At 39.6% G+C, this 21,865-nt stretch overlaps 1 protein-coding gene across 4 annotated transcripts in view; it reads right to left on the reverse strand.

Annotated features, from left to right (window-relative positions):
* The window catches only part of SOBP (sine oculis binding protein homolog), a 111,882-nt gene that overhangs the window by 79,398 nt on the left and 10,619 nt on the right, over nucleotides 1–21,865 (reverse strand). For all 4 annotated transcript variants that reach the window (XM_021553792.3, XM_021553791.3, XM_021553790.3 and 1 more), the window contains exons 3-4: nucleotides 20,975–21,160; nucleotides 8,751–8,902 (exon numbers count right to left, since the gene is read on the reverse strand). In XM_021553792.3, the coding sequence (XP_021409467.2) occupies nucleotides 8,751–8,902; nucleotides 20,975–21,160 (338 nt within the window). The remainder of the gene's footprint in view (nucleotides 1–8,750; nucleotides 8,903–20,974; nucleotides 21,161–21,865) is intronic.

Here is a 21,865-nt window from a genome sequence, read left to right on the forward strand (position 1 = left end):
ATGGTGGTGCACTTCTTTAATCTCTAGATTAATATTTTAGGACTTATATTTCTAGTTCTAAGAGCTCTCTTCCACCTCATTTTTAGTAGCACTGTGCACCACAACAGTGAAAGCCTGGGGGTTAAATTAAAAATAAGAAGAGTTATTGAGACTGAGTTGTTGTTTGATTTTTAACTCAACAGGTTTTCCTTTTCATTTGAGACACTGAATTCCAAGGGAAAGAAGGGCCACAGGCATACAGGACACTGCAGTGCTGCATCCATCCATGTGCTAAGAGGGAAATCACTGCACTCGGCCAGTCTAATGGCGATGCTGAGTCCTCGGTGGTTTCCCACGCTCCCCAGGAGAGCTGCACCAGGCCACCATGCCCCACTAAAGGCCCTTTCACTCACAAAGCCCAGAGAAGGGCTGGAGAGGTGCTCTGCTCTGCTTCTGAAGTAAATGGGCAGCAACAGAGCCACATCTCCCCTTGTCCTGTGCATGCCAGCCAAGGAATGGCTCCTGCCTGAGCATCTCCACCAGCCCCTCTGGGCGACAGAGGCAGGGTCTGGCCTCCTGCTTCTTAGGCTGGAGAATAAATAAACCAAAAACGTCTGAAGACGCATGCTCCCCACCTCCAAACCCATCAAATGGCTGTTTCTAAGTATTACTAAACAGATGAGTACATTTATTTTAGATACAAAATTGCATCAAGTCTGACAACTCACAACATATGTTTACTTTCAACTTAAATTCAAATAGGTGAGCTGTAAATGCTTGGGGTTTTGACAGAGAACAGCCAGTCACTGAATTTATCTGGTCATCAAATGATCAAATATTACTGGAGAAACTACTTTCTACTGGAAAGACATTTTACATTTTCAGACTTTTGCTCTATAAAACCCACCTCATTCTTCCATCAAGTTTAACACATGCACAGTGAGCACAACTTGATTTATGGCAAGAAACTGACTTCAACTAACAATCCCCAGTAGTACTTTTTCCTGTTCATCCAGCAGATTATAAGTTATATCCATTTGGCCTCTCCTAGCCTCATTTAAACTCACAAGGCCAGACTCAAGGTTAATGGGTGTGAGGGTTTCTTCAGTCTTCCCATAAACCAGCAGACGTTTCCAAACAAACCTAAAAGGGATAAAACCCTCGTGGCTAGAAGGGGCCAAAAAGATAGACAACGTGATTTACTCCTTTGGTCTGACTCAGTTTCATCCTTGAATTTATTGCAAGATTCCTATGGCTGATGGAGAGGAAAGTGGCCACACTGGGAGTGTAATAGAGTGATTAAATACAGACTGTCAGCTGACAAGAAATGTCGCAACACCACTGAATTGCTGCCTCACCTGCACAAATTACTTTGCCACTTGCAAAATGTGACAGCTATGTCATCTCCTGAGACACTTTAGGACTAGAAATTACCTTCCACCTTCAGCTGGGCACCTCAGTTTTTTTACTTCTGCCCACCATGTTATCCTGCCTTGGTAGAATTTTGCCTCGTTAAACTTCGCCATTAATTCCAATTTCTGTATTCCACACACCCTTTCAGAAGTGTGTATGAATGGTGCCACTCACAACATTGTTCCTAATCCAAACACATTTTTGAAAACCATATTTGCTTAATTTTGGTTTTCAAATAAAAATATATAGAGTGAAAAAAATACTCAACCTCCTTTTCAATATTTCCCTAAGTTAATGAGCTGACTGATAAATGAACAGATGCCATTAAGGCAATAATTTATTCAAATGTCATGATATTTTTGAACAAACATTTAATATGTATTTCTTTATTTGCCCAGCTCATATTAGTATTAATGATTGATGTGTTCATTAGGAAAAGGAAGAGTGGCACCAAATATAGTCTGTGCAAATTAGATTCACTTTGGAGATGTACCCTAAGCTTTTGTCAGAACAACAACTGTTCTTGATGCTCATTCTGTGTTGAGCATGTGAAAACGAAGCTGAAAGGTGCCTAATTTCATACAAAGCCAAGGTTAATCTAAGGCTTTGAGACATGAAACAGAGGAGGCAATATTTTTTTGAGCAATTGGCTAGTTCACATAGGTTGGAACCAAAGGGGTTCAGAGGCAAAGTAAGCACTGGTGTGCATTATATCTGCTCATTTTCTGAATGCACCATTGTTATTCATTTAAACTCTTTATTCAAAAAGGCCTTGGTGATGTAAAAATGTCATGGAAGCAGACCATGAAGTCTATCTTGCCAAACTTTTTAGAGGAGCAAAATTTCTCTTATCCTCTAGTGTCCTCCTCTCCCCTTCAAAAATTCAACCTAAGTGTTTTAAAGCCTCAATAAAGCTTTTTAGCAATCTCTAGAAAAATGGCTACTGGCCATATTTATCCCTCAGTTACTCTGCAGGTAGAAACTTCTTTCACTTCTCCAATACCAAGCTGACAGAACATCTATTTAAATCCAAATCACTGCTCTAAACTGCATTCACCCAGTGTGCAAGAAACTTAAAAGCATTTCCAGTCAAGTCCTAACACAATTAGTGGTTTTTGTTGTACCATCTGTATGTAAACAAAACTTGCTTCTGGGAAAAAGGAAAAGCGCAATCGTCAACTCTGTCCAAAACTGATGTGAGGACACCTCGCATAAACTGGTAGCTTTGTTTGAATCAAGTGCCTGCCCCCACAAGAGGCAGCTGTAATTAGCATATTCATCTTGATATAACCAAAGCAGCCAGAATGCAACATGACTGATGTAATGTGCCACGGTGGTTAAAATTAAAAGTGAACACGCCTTTTAATTGGATTGGATACCTGCTAGTAATTCAGACAATGGGAATTTGATTCAAATTTATAGTATTAAATGGCAGCAGATGGACATTAAAATGTCCATTGAGTTTGCAAACTGACAAGCACGCTGGGTTTGCCAGATCCCTTCATTAAGTCACTGGTGGCATCAGTCAGGTGTTGCTGCCCATTTCATTGTTAGCAATGGCAATACATTTTGCTTTGTTGTGGGTGAGCAGCGAGATATTCTGACTGATGGCCTCAGTAGGTTAATTTGGAATTTCATTTGCCTCTTCTAATCACAAAAAATCTGAGCTCTGGTTTAGGGAAGCAACTCTATGAGATCTCTGGGTTCAGAATCCTGTAAATAACAAGGCCAACTGATGACAGCAAGACATTGATGCCAGTTTTCTTTCTGACCAATGCCACAGCTCAGGATTTTCTTAATATTTCAGTCTCTGTTCCAAATTCGTGGTCAGTATCTGCAGCCTTCAACCCTCCACAAACTTTAAAAAACTCATCTGAATGAGGTTATTTTCCTTATCCCTCCTTCTCCAGCCAGTTCCTTAAAGAAGTTTGCAATTGTGCCCCACACTTGAGCTGTTTCCCCTGCAGACTCAGCGTCTCATCTGCATTCACTCATCAGCGCTCATTTATATCTCGACAAAGCAATCACAGCTATGGAAATGTTTGTTGTCTTTTTCCCCTCTACCTTCAAGCATTTGCAAGAAACCTTTTCAGTTGGCTGCTGTGGCAAATACGCGTGCACACGCACACAGATGCGCACACACAAATACACACACGCACGTTCTACGCAAACCCGCAGCACCAGAAGCAACTTCACAAACCATTTATTGAATCCTGCTTTTCTCTACAGCTCTACAGAACCAAATATGGGCAACTGCATGCAAAGATGGTGGGACACCTGCTCTGCCCTGACCTTTCTGAACACCTGACTAATGCAAGTTAAATCTCTAGGAGAAAGATTTTCTATTCAGAGCCCCATGTGTTTCAACTATGGAAAGGGAGTCTAAAAGAACAGCTAAGCTTTCTCTTTTTTTTGGTCAGGGCATTATTTGCATCAAGTTGCTCTAAGCAATTTTCCCAATCTCAATGAATAATGATCACTTTACAAATTAAATTTTGCAGATGCACAAGAAAGAGATGAAAGTAGATTTTTTTTTTTTTGCAATTGACTTAACAGTGAGATTGTTAAATATCTCTCATGCACTGTTAGGCCACACAATTAGGCTTGAAATCAAGAGAACTTTCTCTGACAATCCTCAGTAATAATTCTGGGGAATGATAGCTGCTGTTTACTCCCAGTTTATAGTACATGCTTGTATCTAAATGTTCATATCATCACTTAGTGATAGATATTAATTAACCAAAAAATTATACAGGCAAGAGCACTAAAGCCATATGATACTGCATGCTCTTTATCATCATTAAATATAGCTTGAAAATGTGAGGAGTTGTCTAATGCAACAGAACTCAGAACTAAATACATGTGTATGACTTCTTACAGCTCCATTTGATAGTTTACATCCATTTTTGCCACACATATGAGATAAAAGACCCTAAACCACACTCCCTGTCTGCACTACTAACACACAGTGCTGCCCATCACTATACTTTACAGGGAGAAAAGGGTCATCCTTGTTTACATGTTCATGGTGCTAAAGAGTAGCTTACTTTTACTTTTTGATTTATGACTTTTTGTTTATTAGTATAAATGAAATTGGACTGCTTTGTAAACAAAAACATCTATCTTTCTTCCTAATTGGGAGGCAATGCAAAGCAGGGACAAGGTCAAGTATAAAATACTGCCTGAGAACCTTGCAGTCACTATGTCTCCAAAGTCCTAGTCAAATCAAGTAAATTAATCTTTAATATATCTGTGAACAGAGCTTATAGTCTCTTTGAAGTCAGTTCTAGTTCTATGTTTGACTATTTGGTCATAATAAATTTGTTTTCTGACCCAGTGAGTCAAACAACTTAATTTCAAAATTAATCTTTTCAAGCTTCAGACTCACTGGATCCAATTATGAGTCCAGCCATTCCCCTTAAATTTCATATTCTGAAACTTGGTGGTCTAGTGCTTTTTGCCCTTATGTGACTCTTTGGTACTTAACTTTGTATTAGTTGGCCTATAAAATTAAATCTGAGAAGGAAGCATCCAAATCTTATGTCTTTGGGTATTAACATTAGTGCCAAATGCTAGCTTTTCTGGCAATGGCTCCTTTTAATCAGTATTTTTATACACAAGCTGTCATTATACAATATTCATTATGTGCATTTGACTGGACAAACTGGACAAACAGAAGCAGGAATGCAGAATTGGGTTATTTTTGTTTGGGGGTGGCAGTGGTGTTACTCATAGGGTTCTTTCTAAATTGGATCTTGTCTAAATACTTTGGGTTTTGCTTAATGGGGTAAAAGACTCAATTTTTGGTTCATTTATCACTAATAATTTAGATAAGATTATTCTGTTGGGGGAACTTTTACAATTTCAAAACACATATATTTCTATTCTTGCAAGGCATGGCTGCTAGCTCATATAATTTTAAACGGTCATTACTTCAAAATACCTAGAGCAAAATTTGCATTTCTTATAAAGCAACTTTAGGTTGCACCAGACTTCTTCCTTACAAACTTCCCATTCCAGGCATGAAGCTCCCTGATAGCCCTGGCTATGCATGCATGCAGAGGACATAGGGGCCCAGCTTCCAGAGCACAAATACACAAGATTCCAGCAGGACAAAAAGCAAGAAAGCCTGATGGGCACCTCTGACTTAACTCCTTGGGTCAAAGCTCCCAAGGCCAGGAAGGTACCAGCTTATTCCAGTGGGTTGCTACTCTTGCTAAACCTAGTGCAGGAAAGGGCTGAGAAGGAGTTAGAAGTTGGGAGCAGCCAGTGCCCAGCTGACCTGGGGCTTTGTAGAGCGCTTTCAGGGCACTTCAGTGTGGGTTCATGCCAAGCCTCCCCCCAGTTGGGAATCTGTGGCAGGCAGCACTGCAGTGTGCATTTGCCCTGTGTATGGGAAAATATCTTTTTATTAGAATGATTATGAAAGTACTCATTCTTAACACAGCAACTGTCATTCAGGGATGGATAATTCACAGCATTACTTAGTGCTGTTTTGAGACATTAGTGATGACTGCTTAAACACTCCTATCATCCAAGGAAGCACTTATTACAGCACTTCTTATCTAGTGGAGGGAGGGAAGACTGCTTAACGTGATCCATTAGGAAACTCAAGCTTTAAATAAAGTGACCACAAAGTCCTATCAGCTCCCAGAAATGCAGCAGCTGTACATATTTAATGTAATACAACACTATATTGTGGCAGAGATCCGCTGTTTAAAACATGCATAGGGCAGGTGAAACGTGACTGTTTTGCTCCTCTGTTTGAAAAATGAGAATGTGTAGAGTGGCATAACTCCTTAAAATACATAAATAAGCATTACAGTCATCGAGAAGACAGGTACGATGTTGAAGCAGTAACAGAGTGAAGATCAGCAGTTAAATCTGAAACTCTTGCATCCTGATTCTTTTGATCTTGTTCCTCAAGACTCCACTCTGTTACTAACAGGTGAAGTGCAAAACCAGAAGCGTGAGGGTCTGCTGAGTTCTACTGTGCTTGTCTTCATTTAATAACAGCACTTCTGATTCTGTCCCCAGATCATCTAATGCCATAAACATACATGCAAGGGACAGCTACAGATTTCCTCTGCTCAGTCAAATACTGTGAATTTCAAGTTGCACAGGTCCAAAGAGACAGAAAATTTAACTCACTGGCTTAGCTTTGAAGCAGAGCCAATCAACATGATAATGTTTTCTCACCATGTTTTGCCAAGTCTTCCCACATGACATTTTGTTAGTTTGAAACCTCTTTAGTGACTAATAGGACAATTCACTGGGATATGCTGGTATATGAAAATATTAGGAACATCTATTGTGTTTATATATGTATATGTGTATATGTATATGTGTATATACTTGTATACATATGTGTGTGTCTGTCTATACACACATACAAAATAATGAATACAGAGAGTTTTCTGGATGGAAATATTTGGCATCTTCCAGAAGTAGTTCACAGAGGTGTAGGAAAGGGAACCAAGGAGAATGTGAAGCTCTAATTCATCCTTTCTCATAACACAAGGACAAGGAGGCCTCCAATAAAGCACAAGGGTACTAAATAATAAGTCAGGTAAAAGGGAACTTTTTCATATACTACCTCACTAATTGAATTCATGGTCATAAACTGTTACTGAATTCAACTACTAATGGGTTACTAGAAGGTTGAAGTACACCTATGCATTATGTTAACATGCATTCATGTTCATTTAGTGGAGATCTAAATCTCTTATTTCAGGATCTAAACTGAGAAAGAATATGTGAGAAAGAATACACCAAGTCCTTTCATCTGCCTCTCCAAGGTTTCCCAAATTATCTGGTACTCATCAGTTCTGGACACACAGGACCACCTAACCAGGATCACTGACAATGCCTCCATTACTAGGAAGTATGCTATCCATGTAAATTCGTGACTGGAAGTCACAGGAGCATCAGCTGACAGAGATCTGTATCCTGTCAGCCCAGAGGGTCTGGACTGTGCCCTGCACATTGTAAGACACACAGAACTGCATGTGATAGAAGTGTACATATGCACATGCACATACATCTGTGCAGATTTATTTTCAAATGGGGAGCATCTAAGGAGCATGTATTTCCCTCCTCTACACCTTTTCTTGATAAGAAGACTGTAAACAGCACTCTTCACGGAATACTCATGTGACTTTTACTTGCCTGTCTGCTCCAGTAGACACTATGAGCTTGATTCTCCAAGACTGCCACTAAAATTCCACTCTACTGATTTTTGCAACCTAATTCTTCAGGGCTTTTTTTTTTTTTTTTTTTGACAGGATGATGTGACCTAAATTTATAAAGGAGGTTAATTTACTATAACATTGCATGTTGAGTCTAGAACCCATATATACTTATTTGTTATTATGACAGATGTAAAATACCAGATTTAGAGACCTGAAGTCACTTTGAACTTGACAGGCTTGGAATGTCCTGAAGCATAAGGGTAAATAGCATCATTCAGGAAGCCAAAATGTAAAGAGTTTTATGAATTATAAACATTTCTAAGACAATAAAGTTACCCAGAGGCTCACACTATTAAGCACCAAAAGGACACAGTTACGTTTTTAACAACTAAAAATTTAAGGTGTTTCTTCCCTATTTTTCTTTAAATGACATTTTACAAATTCTGCTGCAGAAAAACAGCTGCTGAAGTAACCTAGAGGGCATCTTCAGGCACTGTGCTTCAATGATTAGAGCAATTTTTTGTAGACATTCAATATTAGGACTGCTTCTAATTTTAGATGGAGTTAAATTTAAATTGAGTAGGAGGGGCATTCACATTACTCTAGATGTTCTAACATTGCTTACCCCAACGCAAAAACTGTATAGTGTCTGAATTCTGTAGCAATGATAAGTTATTAAAAATTATATACTTTTAAAGAATGAAACTAGAGCTCACTAGCAGCAGTGAACAGATGTCCAGTACTGTGATGGGACTGAGACTTAGGCCCTAAAAGTGTTTACCTGCTGGCCATGATCCCAGTGCCATGGGACTTGATGGCACTGTCAAACACAACCTTACTCTATTTCTCTGATACTTCCTCTTAGCTGTATATGTGCAGGAAGTATCCTGAGACTCTAAGGCCGAATTTGGAGTCTTATGCTAATGCTTATTAGTATTTAAATTTCCTGACCCTCATAAAACCCAAGTACCAAGCTGAGAGAAACTGAAAGAAAGAAGGTTAGTAAAGGGCTGACAGTCCAACAGACAATACAGATGGAAAGTGGAGGAACTAGGTGAAACAGAGAAAACAAAAGAAAAGAGTTTCTATTAGATGCTAAATGAGACTCAGGCTGGGCCTGATTAAAGCCATGTCTATGTAGGTTACATCTTTCCTTATTTCTCTTACCTTGTTTCTCTTGAAATATGCTCTTCGGCAAGCTGCAAAGCACTTCTCGCTGCAGAAGCATTTCACTTCACTTCCCATACTCAGGGAATACCGCTTGATTCCAACTTTCTGGCACCAGGCGCACATTATTTGTACATTTGACACATCATCTTCTACAACAAAAATATAAGAACAATGTTTACATGAGATGCAAACACCTTCCTCAGACATCTTGCACACTTACTCTTAGATAAAGCAGCACAAGCTCATCTTATTGCTAATTCCCTTACTGAGAGAGCAGCACTGTGCCTGCCTGTGATCACCAGCTTCGTCCTCAGGCAGCCGGTGACCTGTGCCAGCCAGACTCAGCAGACTGGCAAAGCTTCTAAAATGGCTGGAAAAGATGACTAGCTTCAAAAATTGTGCACTGCTGAAAATGTCTGGAAATCTCACGAACTTTTGAGCAAGCTTAAGAGCACACAACTCTTTATTAAATGAGTAACCAAGGTTTAGTGAAGGTTTAGTGGGTATTGCTATTTTGCTCGTTACTTACAGTCTGCTGTAGTGAGTCCCTGAGATGCTCTGCTCAGCAAGCTGGTGATAAAACACAGCCAGAAGGTGCTGCACCAAGGCAGGTCTCTAACACGAGCCCTCTTCTAAATAAGAAGGAACATAAAACACCCCTTTTCTGTATTATTTTGAAATTACTAGCATACAAAACAGGGAGCTTTTTTGTGAATTCAGTAGTCACAGAAACATAGACTTGAACAAGGCAGAATTCGCAACACTGTGGTAAAATCTGCCAGGTTACTTTTCAATCATTACGCCCATTGGTCAAATTTTAATTCAGGCAGAGTTCACAAGCCTCTTTCAAGTTCTTCTCTAACATGTGTTACAAATGTGGCATGTGTGACTTCTGCCATGTAAAAATACCACAGAGTTTATTTACTAATGTAAGTATTCTTTTGTGGTTATCATTTCCACCTCAGCTTCACAGACAACAGCAGTGAATAGTTAAGCCTACTAAACAGGTCAAATCAATAAGTTATCAGGAATCTTTCTGACTTAAAACACAGAATTCTTCTGTTATTATGTTCAGTTTATGATACTCAGTGACCTTTCAGCCACAGACAGCAGCCATTGTCTAACTTCTGGGAAAAAATATCTCTGGAGAATAATTGTTAAAGCAGTTCCTGGTCCATGAGCTGTGGAGAATTCATAGCTTAGAGATTCTGTCATGCAGCCATCCTATTTCCCTATAAAGGATTTGTTTTTGAAGCCACGCTGTCATCGTTCAGTAAAATTATTGGCAAACTAATTTTTAGCAGAGTGATTTGGCTCCTTTCCCTGACTATCATAACTCAGAACTACGTGCTGCATTTTACTCACCTTATTGGAATAAATACTGCCAGTTTAATAACTTTTTTCCTTCCACAAACTGTGTTATGATTTACAGCTACAAATAAAATTCTACAATGTAAAATAATGACCTTTTCATTTTAATCAGACTGTCTACATTTAAACCTACATTTAAGGCCAAGTTATAGCACAGATTTGTGTTTAATGTATTGTATCACTTACCCTTTAGAGTGGGATTTGTCAGTATTAGAAGCACCTTCATATACTGAACACAGAAATCAAAACAATTTGTCCAAAATTATCACTAGCCATCTCTAAGGTCAAAAAGCCTGCCCTGAGCTGGCTGTAACATCAGCCAGGCACACAAGGTGCTGCTGTGGTGGTTTTGCATCACTGCTTTCTCTGCAAACTGGCCTTGTCCAGCACAGACCTAGAGCTCTTCCCCTCATTCTTGTCCCGAGTCATTTGAAGCACTTATCTTTTACAAAGGCACCCTGATTCTGTTGCTTCTGCACCATAATAAACCAATTCCTTACAGACTGAACCTGCCCCTTTGAATGTACCAGGACAACAGAAGATCCTCTGAATCAAAGGAACCAGACAGCAGACTCTTGTTTCAGATAACAGTAACATATATTCCCCTACTGATAAGAAGCATTTTATCTCTGGAAAAGAGAAGATCTACCAGTGATACCTGTCTAATAGCCTTCATTTCTGGTGAAAGGAACTCTCATAAATGAAAAAAGAATATTACAGAGCTGAAAGAGAGTTCACTGGCAAAGTAGGTGCTGAAGTAGCTCTTTTTGAAGCAGGCCGGCTTGTCGGGGCACAGTTTTTAAGTGGAAACACATATGCACCACTGGGATTCTCAGGGGCTTTCATGAGTGATTTGACGGGGGAACACCTCAGCTGTCATTCAATTCCTGTTCACTAATTCACATGAACAGTCTCCCATAGATGATGAGAAAGACCCAAACAATTGTTTATTTCTAATTACACAGGCAACCAGCAGCAGCTCTTCACATGGAAAAGCCACGTTATTCAATTCTCTGCACTTTTGTGCAGGCGGTTATGCAGGACAGTCAGGTTCAGTCCACCTCCTTCTACCCTCTAAGATACATCCTGGCAAGGGGAAGAGAGGAGAGGGACTTTCTGTGTCAGGTTGCTGTCTTGCCTTGCCCCGTCCAGCAGAACTACACAACCATCTCACAGAGAATCCTTTGAAGCAGCATGGCTTCATTTGTGGGCCATGAATCTGATGGTCAAAAAAATAGCAGAGAACAGTCTACAAACTACTAGTTCCAGCCACTGTATGCACTTCCTGGAAGTGATAAGTGATATCCAGGTGGCATCATCAATATTAGTCAAAATGATTATCATTTTGAAAGAAGGAATGGGGAAAGGGAAGGAAATAGTCTAGCTATATACAAAGAACTCAAACTATTTCTCTATTCTACTCCTTTCTCACTCTAGTCATCAAACAATATAATTATTTTCATTTCATGGTAACAGCAATAATAAAACTAGATGCCTCTTCAATTTAATAGACTCAAGAACACTGCTACAAAAGGATTAATTGAGTATGGCCATGTGAGGCAGCCAGGAAATAGCAGTACTTTAGAAGGGGGCTCAGAGTACACATTTCCTGGGACAGGACACTAATACATCACTTTTCAAGTCATCTCTGCTCCCTCAGGTGTACATTTGTCCAAGTCAATTTTTGATGCAACTTTAACTTTTTGTAATGCAGTTCATCAGGTGAAATAGAAAACATCCAGTATCACATTTTTATGGACCATCAACCAGGTCCAGCCCAGCAGGAGGAAAAACTTGGTCTAAAATCAAATCCTTTCTTTTTTGCAAGTGATGCTAAGAACAGCAGAAAAAGTAAGCCATGCTTGATCCCTGGGAGAGTACAGAGCTGTGCCCTATGGGTGTGGAGGACAGCTGGGGACAATGATAAAGGTCCAAACCTGACTGTGTGCTTTCCTTCTTCATACCAGTTTTGTGGTAGGGATCTGAGCAGACTTTGTGAAAATAACTAATAGGCGTGTTTTGTTACAGTGTATTAAGCTTAGCGACCAAAATTCGGGACTGCAACATTGGCAGAAAGTATCACTTCATGTATTTCTACCAGCAGTGAGAAGCAATAATGTAGCCTCAAGACGTTAAGACTTTGTAAAATAAGAAAAGACAGTCTTGGGATTTAAGTGCTGTCATCTGCTAAACACAAACTGGAATAATCTGATACCAGAAATTTGTATCTTGCATTCCATTCAAGATAAAATTCCTTTCACTTTTTCACAGACCTTTGTTTTTCAAGGCCAAATTCTTTGAAAATCACTTTACCAGATTCCTGCCCTGCTTTCAGGAAAATGTATCAAATCTCTGTTCCTAGAGTGCTCAGCTAGAAGAACTTGCTTCTAGGAGATCACAGGGAAGCAGGAAATTTCAAATCCAGTAGTTTAAGACTGGTTATTTGTCTTCAATCTTTAATCTTTTCCTGATTAGAACTGCACCAAGAAAGTTTGTCCACAATAATTATACCAGTTTATTACATTGGCAATTGTCTCCTTTGTTCATAGTCAATCTTTTGCTGGTAGTCTAGCTTAGCATATCTGCTTAAAGTAACATGAGCTCATCCTGACACCATGCCTACATCCATCATGTGAGCTCTCACTGGAGCAGCTCTTCTGATGAAGATCATTCACCATCACTTTTAGGACACATATAGCTATGCTGACACATGTTTGTAAAGTACAAAAATATCATTTGCAAGTCCTGGCACAGATAATATTGAAGTGAAAGAAAATACTTCTTAATAACTGCTTTTCCCCCCCCCCCCCCTCCATCTGGGCCTGCAACTTTATCACCTGCTTTTGCAAAGTGTTTAGCATACTCTCAGATCTCACACTTATGACAGGTAGCATGGGCACTCTTACAGGTGAGACAAAGAGCAGATGAGACTGACACTACTAAATACTAACAGGAAGACTTTCAGCAGAACATACATATTGCTGTCCTCTCTAATTAGTCTAGGTGATAAGAAGATAAATTCTTTCCACATACTGCACAAGATCTAAATTTCCAGCCTCTACTTTTCTAAGTTCTCGACTCTTCACAGGGAGAGATATTGTGGGAGTTACAATATTGTGATTTTCTGCCTCTGGGTTGTGTCATTACAGGTGGAAGAAGTACTCCCTGCACCTACCACACAGGTACTGTTCAGTTACATCTCCTTGTGGTTTTTATCGTGTATTTTTCATAATGAACAATGCAATAAACACAGAGTGTTTGCGGTGTTAAATCATGTTCCCAAAGGGAGTAGTTTGTATAACAAGATAAAATTATCACATTATAATAACTAAATATGCATCAGTCTAAAGCATGCTTCAATTAATCATCAAAAGTTTGCACCGCCTCTTTAGGTCTTAATTAAGCAGAATGTTTGGTATTTTTTTCCTTTCAAACCCATGTGAAAGAGCTGCAGAAAATTGTTTCTCTTAAACCCAATGAGCAGCAGTTTACACTAATCGATCTTATATGGAGCCATAATTTAAAGAGGTGGGGGGAAGCAAAGGAATGCAATGAGTACAATGGAGTAAATCTATCATGTCTTTTTATCTAAGCAAACCAGCATGATCTATGGAGTTTAGCATAGTGTTCCTAAAATCCCAACAAATCTGGAGTTAAATCCTAATCAATTTACTAAGTTTTAGATTGCAACACTCTACTGTTTTGAACTGAGATGTATTTTCAATTTTAACTCCAGCTTCAAAAAGTTGGGTGAAACTAAATGCAGCTACAGCTCTTATCCTGCCTATTATGATAATTCAATGGCAGGTACTTCAAAACCTTATTTTCCATACTTCCTTGCAAGAAATTCAGCAGGAGATAGTCAACTCTTCTGGCAAGAAGATAACATCTCTCCCAAAGGTGCCCAACCACAGTGCTGCTATGCAGAAGGAAGACCAGGAGGACGGAGTGTTTGGGATTGAGATCTCAAGTATGGCACCCGGACTGAATGAGCCTTTGTGAAACCTGTACCTTGACTGTGGTCGTATACATGACTGACACAAAACATATTTTGGAATCCATCCCTCCCCCATCCAACTCATCTCTGGCATGAGTTTCCTTCTATCACACTATCAGAAGCCATGTCTCTCCACTACTACTTTCTTCTCTTTTTCTGTGCTGCATCGCAGCCCCTCGCACAGACAGTTTTGATCTCAGGTTTTTTGGGTAGGAAGCTATAATAGCCCTTTTATTTTGAGCTGGGAACTGTGCTCAATCCAATGGTGTATATATATATTTAAATATTTTAGCTACTTTCACTATTGCTTTCTAATGAAAAGCTGCAAAACTTCCTCTTTAGAGACTTAAGATCTTGACTTGAGCATCTGCAGCAATAACAGTAAGGGCTCACTGTTTCCACTGGGATGTGCCAGGATTTCAGAATTGGATAATTCTGAGTTACTCTCCTGCTGCTCCTGAAATCCCTGATCACCACTGAAGAAAACCAAGTAGTATGTATTCAGATTTTTCATCCCCAAGTAGTTCCTGAGGTTGTTGATCCCAAGCAAGGCAGAAGCACCATTGCAGTCAATTTTCTTACACCCGAAATGCATTACCAAATTAAGTTCAAACTAAAAAAGGTGAAGAAACAAAACTCCTAAGATATTGCTGCAGATCCTCTTGTGATATCACCTTAAGCACTGATCCCATAAACAGGTGGGGCACGTGACAAACTTAAGGTACAAAAAGCACCTCGAAAAAGTAACTACCAAAGGAAGATTAAAATATAGGCCAGACAATAGAAAGCTTGCTGCAGCCATCGCTATGGAAATATCAGAGCCTCTACAATGCATTTCCTTTTAAGGACCAGTCTCTTCAAGTTCACTACTCTGTCAATAAAGCAAAATGCCCCAGCCCCTTTTGAAGAAGTCATTTTGGGGAACCACGGCCTGCCTACGTTTTCTGTGCATGAGCTGAGGCACATTCTTGCGCATAGTTCAGTAGGGACTGAATGCACAACACAAAAGATGGCATTTAGGCAGGTTTTAAACATGCAAACAAAAAAAGTGCCTATTTCACCTAACAGAGGGGAAACTCCCTGTATACTTGAATACATGCTATTAAGGTACATACATGGACTTTATTATTTTCTTTTTAGCACAAAGGAAACACTTGGCCCTCCACAGAGAGCAAAAGACATCAACAGAGGGCTAGATAGGGCAGGCATCCTGGCAACGACCAGCATTTAAAAACCCAAGCAGCAATAACCCTACAATCACTGTAAATTGGATGATGTTTCAAACTGAAAACAAGAGAAATAATTTGAAGAGTAGTGACTACAGGATTTCTTGCGGTGATCTTTTCCAGGGAGCAAAGCCTACAGTTAGAGAAATTGTAATGTTGTTCAGCAACCAGAAGATATCTGTGAAATACTGAAGAGGGATCCCCAGCACAGTAAAATGAAAGTCTCCTCCATATACAGACCTAACTAGATTTGATAATGTGGTCTTTGCTTAAGGAAAACTGCTACTCACTTCTTCCTGGAATCAAACTTCTTGCTACTGTAGTCATAGATCCAATTCCTCAGTGAATTTTGACAGATCTTGGAATTCATTTTTAGTGGCCTGCTAAATGCCATTTAAAACGTTTATGCTTTCAGATTCCTCCAATGCAATTTTAATATTGAGAGAGGTTACAGCATGCTGTTACAGAATGTTTGTAGGGCAGGAACTCTGCTTATTCCCATATGTTGCACAAAGTTACTCACCTGCACTTGTATTTACAAAATCTCCTATAAACTTCTAAACTTATAATTCTAAAGCAATGCTAAACCATAACAGAAAATCACTGATTTCTTTTTATAAAATAACTAGATACTTACTTTAGTATTTGAATCTGATATTTCTTTGCCAGCCTAGGTCACAGGCTGATTTTAAAAGTCAGCACTGGAAATGCTTCTCCTTTAAGACATTTTGCCTCATCAGATACCATTCCTCCAGCCTAGTCCTCCTTCACCTTCACAAGTTTCTGATCACTTCCGGTACAACTCCAGTCATCATTTGGAACCTAATATTATGTTGAGACACTCATCTGTGGGTTGTAGGATTTGCATCCCCTTTCCTTCTCCAAATGTATTCGGTATCTTTTGAAAACCTTGGGAGGGAGCATTATTTTTCCCTTGTACTTTATTTCTCTGTGGACAGCTCAGTCAACTGCATGACATCATGCTTTCTGCCTCCCCTTCTACTGCGTCCCTTGGCTGTGACCTCCTCTCACAGCACAGCATTGCAGGAAGCCCATTCTTGTTTGGGATGCTCAGAGCAGCTGGCACACTCTGTGCATCACTTGTACACAGGAGGCAGGAAAGGGAAGGACTTTGTCAACCCTCATGCTCAAAGGACAAACCAACCAGCAGCTGTACCACCCTACCAAGGCACTGCCATGGGGATCACAAGATAAAACAAATCAAAGAGCACTCAAAGAAATGGGAAAACTGAGACACCATAGCCTCCAGCAGGTGCCAGGGGAAGGAGGCAGCTTGTTCTCACCTGAGTTGAAAGAATTTTTTGCATTCTTCTTTGACTACTCTTGATTTCAGCCTTCCTTCATCCCAGGTAACAAGAGCTGTTCAAACTTGCCTGAGCAAAAGGGCAGAGTCACCCTAAGTGCTCTTTCAAATTTACTCTATCATTAAAGGCTGTAGAATAACAGAAGGTTTGCATGCTACATACTAAGGCCATATACCTCACACTAAGTGCTCTTTCAAATTTACTCTATCATTAAAGGCTGCAGAATAACAGAAGGTTTTCATGCTACATACTAAGGCCATATACCTCACACAGCTGTGGTGAGATTTTTAGTTCTGGGTCATTCCAGGCTATTGCATTTCTATTCCTCGCTATTTCTATGCATCTCTTAAATTAGGGAAAAAAACAACCAAACAAGCAAATTTAAAAAACCCCACCATCCTTCTTAAAATTGCTGTGCAGAAAATAAGAACCTTCTAACAGCAAGCAGAACTAATCTTAGGATGACTTTGTTGCAGTAGGCTGTACTCAAGACTAACCCTGAGGATCACTCAGAATCTGCAGTGAAGTCTAAATGTAGTTGCCAGCTGGCTGGGCAAGATGGACTCTTACTAGCCACACAGAGACTCTTTACAGCAACTCGCTGGAGGCAGCATTGACTACTTATATGCTTCTAGATGCAGGTTGGATGGCTGATGCTGACTTATAATGTTTCATTTGAGCACTGTTCCAGTGTGGTCTATCTGCCTGGTCCTGCAGATCAGGGAGTGCTCTTGCAGATAGTCTCCACATCTAAGTAACTTGCATTCTCCCAGTGGACACCTCCCATGATTGGATTTAGCATCCTCCACTGACACACCATAACCTGAGTCTGTAGATACTCAGTGCACCACACAGGGCTCATGCATTTAACTCAACCTTTTGGGTGTTTAATTATGAGGTACAGCAAGGAGAGAGTGCTTTTACTGGAGCTGTTTCCATTTCGTTAGTAGAACCCTAATGTTTTCCAGAATCATATAAGCAAATTGGAACCTAACATTTTATTTGATTAAAACAGAAATCTGAACAGCCTGAAGATAAAATCTTAGCCAGACTGCTCAAAATTATTTGGTTTTTAAATTTAAAAAAAAAAAAACAACAAAAAAAAAAACACCACACCAAAACAAAAATCACTTTACTGCAAAATAGGCATGAGGGAAAAAAAGGTAATTTTGTTAACTCTTCAAGGTTTTAGCCTTGTCATACAAAATACGGATGCAAGCAGGACACTTGTTCAAAGCTTTCCAGTATGCTCAAAGAAACCTAGTCTGCTGAAATCTTCAATGACAGTTTCCTAGACAATTCAGGATCAGCATTCCTTCCTGCTCTTTTTCAAGCTGACAGCTGTTTCTGATAAAGTATCATACTTGCCTTCCTAGAAATCCTGCTTCCCTTGCCTTCCTGTGTCTTTTCTACCTCTGCAATTGCTATGTCTTCTTATTTCTCTTCAGGTTTGTGAGCATCCCTCATGCTCTGCTCTTGTTCCTCTTACCTGTATTGAATCTTATCAGCAAAATTATTCAACTAATAATTCAATGGATCTGCTTATCCTCTTCAGACCATTACACTCCTGTCCAAATGAATACCTTAGCCTGTCTCTCCGACATCTCTTTACTCATGCTGACCCTTCTGTTCAAGATCAATACAGCAAGAATTAAAGTCTTAATAATTTCTCCCTGAGTGCTCACTTCATATTATTTACTCAATAAGGATGGACTGCACCATTTTTCGCATCCTTCAGGTTCATGATTTAGGTATCATTTTCACCTGTGGGCACTCCCTTTTGAGCTCTATTGAAGTCTTGTAGATTTTTCTCCTGTATGATATCTAAAAGCTTTTCTCACCATTCACAAATTCTGGACACATCCTAATTCTTAGCCTCCCAGTCACTACAGTGCATTGCTACCTGGTGTTCTCACTGGCCTGTAATGTAGCTTTGCCCTCCGTGTGTCCACACAAAACATGCTGCCAAGATCCCTTTTTCTGCCCAGCATTTTAACTTGAAACTTTCTCTTGACCTCTCTCTGCCTCTCCCTCCTGTCCCCTTACTTCATTCATCCACTCAAACATGGATAAATACTTTGGTGTTAGTAGCAGATCAGTCATAGCCTGTCTGTCCCCCATGCTGAAAATGTCAACCTTCACCTTATTAATTAATTATGTGAGTCTAATCATTTGCCTGCTCAAGTCAAAGAAGCACCTTTGTGCTGTTTCCAAAGTCATCCTCCCTATGCTTGCGAGGGACTCCAAGAAAACATCCCCAGAGTTACTCTTGTCTGGCCTTGTATCACTCTGAAGTTTTCTGCTTTGATGTAGTGCCCACAAAATGGTGTCAAAGTGCAGTGCCAAGACCACTGCCTTGCACACTGGCTCTCCTGGAGCCTTTGTACTCCCTTTCCTACCAGTTGTTTCTTGCCAGCCTCTTCAGGATGATCATGGCTAGGGCATCTACACCCTAAGATAAAACAAAACCATTACTACCCATGCTTATTGAAAATCCCACAAAGGTGGTGATTCTCCTCCCCCTCCAAACCTCCCAAGCTTTGGTCTCTAAAACATTCATCTGCTCAGAAGTCATGGTAATCTAGTGCTCATTACCAATCATGGGATAAAGTCAGAGAAGGCAGAGATTATACATTCGTATCTCCTGTGCAGGTACAACAACATTATTCATTGTTAATGAATTAATTAAAAACCTAAAGGTAGAAAAGACTTATGAAAAGCTCTTTCTATACATTACCCGTAGGAGTACGTTTGAACACAGGATCATATGTTGTAGGTGGACAGGCAAAGAACAGAAGGCAGTTGACTTGGCCAAGATTCCCTTGTGTCCACTTAACTACTGTTGCAGTAATTTGTTTTCCTACTTCATAGTTCAATCTCCTCCTGCTTATTTGGTGTCATAAAAATCCAGCAACTGTGGCAATTTGCACAATGCATGCTATAGCCTTGTGTTCACATACCACAAATTCAGCATTCTGGATTCATTCATGACTCAGATTGGAGGGGAAAATAGCTTGGGATGGCACAAGCCCTTGATTAAAGCTTTAGGGCCAAATCAACAACAGCTGAGGATCCAGCCCATATGGCCTGAGATCTTTAGCTATGTAAAGGCTGCAGGAATGGGCCCAAATAGCTTTGGTAATTAGCAACTATCGTATAAAATAGATTGAAAGTCTTTGGCAAGGAGTGTGTATTGAGTAACATTTGAAAATTATTCATAGCATATTATATACTTCTTTAGAGATAAAACTCAATGGCATAACAATATTTTAGAAGGGGCAACTGTAGTCTATTACACATCCAAGAACAGGCAAACACTTTCTGGGATCAATCAGTATTTTACAGCTACCTTTAGACAATGTTATGAAGGGAAGATGCGACCTGGGATCTGATCCTACAAGCAGTTCTGCCTCTGCAGAAGCACCCTGGCACCTGCTGGCATGTCTTTAGCCCCATGTGTGGAGAACTAATGTTCTTGGGTAGGAGTTGCATGTCACCCTGTATTCCTCAGTGCCTTGGTCACTCAAGAACAACCACAACAACACCTAGGGATGCCCACGGAAGCAGGACTCAGCCTGCTCCTATCTGGATGCACCAATTTTCACACCATGTGGAGCAGTAAACAATAACACAACTATTAATCACCCTCGTGTAGCCGTAAGAGCTCTTTCCACAGATTACAGTAAGCAAGCATGCAGAGGGGAATAAATCATATTTCATGCAAACTCTGAGGAATGGCATGTTAGAAAACCACTCCTGATAAAAATCTAATGAAAATGTAAAACGTCTCAGTGCAGTCTCCTGGGTAGAGTCAAAATCATATTAAATCATTGAGAGACAGCGGTCAGGGATTTCAATGGGAATCAAGAGACAGTTTTCCCAGTATGAGCTTGTTAACCTGATATAAAGACATGATACTGATTTGATGGCTTTGCCTCTTTCACTGTTTCTTTCATGCAGCCTATTTTTAATTTAATAATCTTTCATTAATTTAGTTAAAGGCTTTATTAACCAGAACAAAATCTTTATTATTTTTTCTAAAAGCAAATGCTGTTGAAGTGCTGAGAGCATAATCCAGCATAAGGAGTAGTACAAGCAATGCAAGTTTGTTGTCATTGCATTTGCAGGAGTTTTTCAAAAATACTAAAGTGATTAAAGCCACTCTCCCACTCATTTTTAGAGTAATCTGTGACTGGATTTTAATACTTTTGAAATCAGCCCTCTTGCTAAGACACCATGATCCAGTGATCTCAGGATGTTGTCAGTAACAATAACCATTTTTACATGTTCATTAGGATTTACCTGCTGGTGGCTTTATGAAAGGTGGTGGAATTAATGGGACAATAATAGGTACATTCCCATGATCCTTCGACCCTGCTGGTGAGTCTGATAGTCCATTTCCTGTGGCAAGCCCTGGGTAGCTTGGGTTTATATTGTACGGTGAAATAACACTGTCCTCAGGTAATTTTGGTTTTGGCAAAGAATTTTCTGTAAAACACAAAGAACACATTGTACAGTATGACACATAAATTTCTTAAATGGCCCTACATACTTTCAGCAATCTCTTCATTAAATTACTAACCCAAATACAAGAATAGTGCACAAAAATCCAGGTATTTTCCCTTTTAAAGAAATTGATACTTTCCAGTAATCTTCAGAAGTGGTCCATTCTTTTTTCAAAATCAAACTCAGGCTTTCTTTTTGCAGAAGGTAAAAGGTGGGATTATTTTGTCATGCTAGCCTTAGTATGCCTGATATAGTCAATGGTATCTTATTCTTGTACTTCATTTCTACTGTTTGCATGGTGGTCACAGTGTGCTGTGACTTCACCAGTACAAGGAGCATAAACTGAAGAACAAAATAATTCCAATTCTCTATAAATAATATGAGTAGTAATAATGAAAGGAATTTAAAGAAAGGAACAAAATATTGAAATCACAGCAAAGTGTACACAAAATGATGGCAGTTATTGTTCTAATTCTTTAATCCCAAATCACCTCAGGATTCTTATTTGCTCTAATATATCTCAGCCATGGGACTCCCTCTTCTTCCATGTCTCAGAACACAAAATGTGCTTTTTCACCATCCCAAAAACTGCATACACCAAAATTTTCTTCCTATCATAGGCATTCAATATTTGTGGTACATAAAATGTATGATTTGTATCATGTGCCTACTAAAAACGTACGTACA

This window comes from Lonchura striata, chromosome 3 (genome assembly GCF_046129695.1).
Source record: "Lonchura striata isolate bLonStr1 chromosome 3, bLonStr1.mat, whole genome shotgun sequence".
Classification (NCBI taxonomy): domain Eukaryota; kingdom Metazoa; phylum Chordata; class Aves; order Passeriformes; family Estrildidae; genus Lonchura; species Lonchura striata.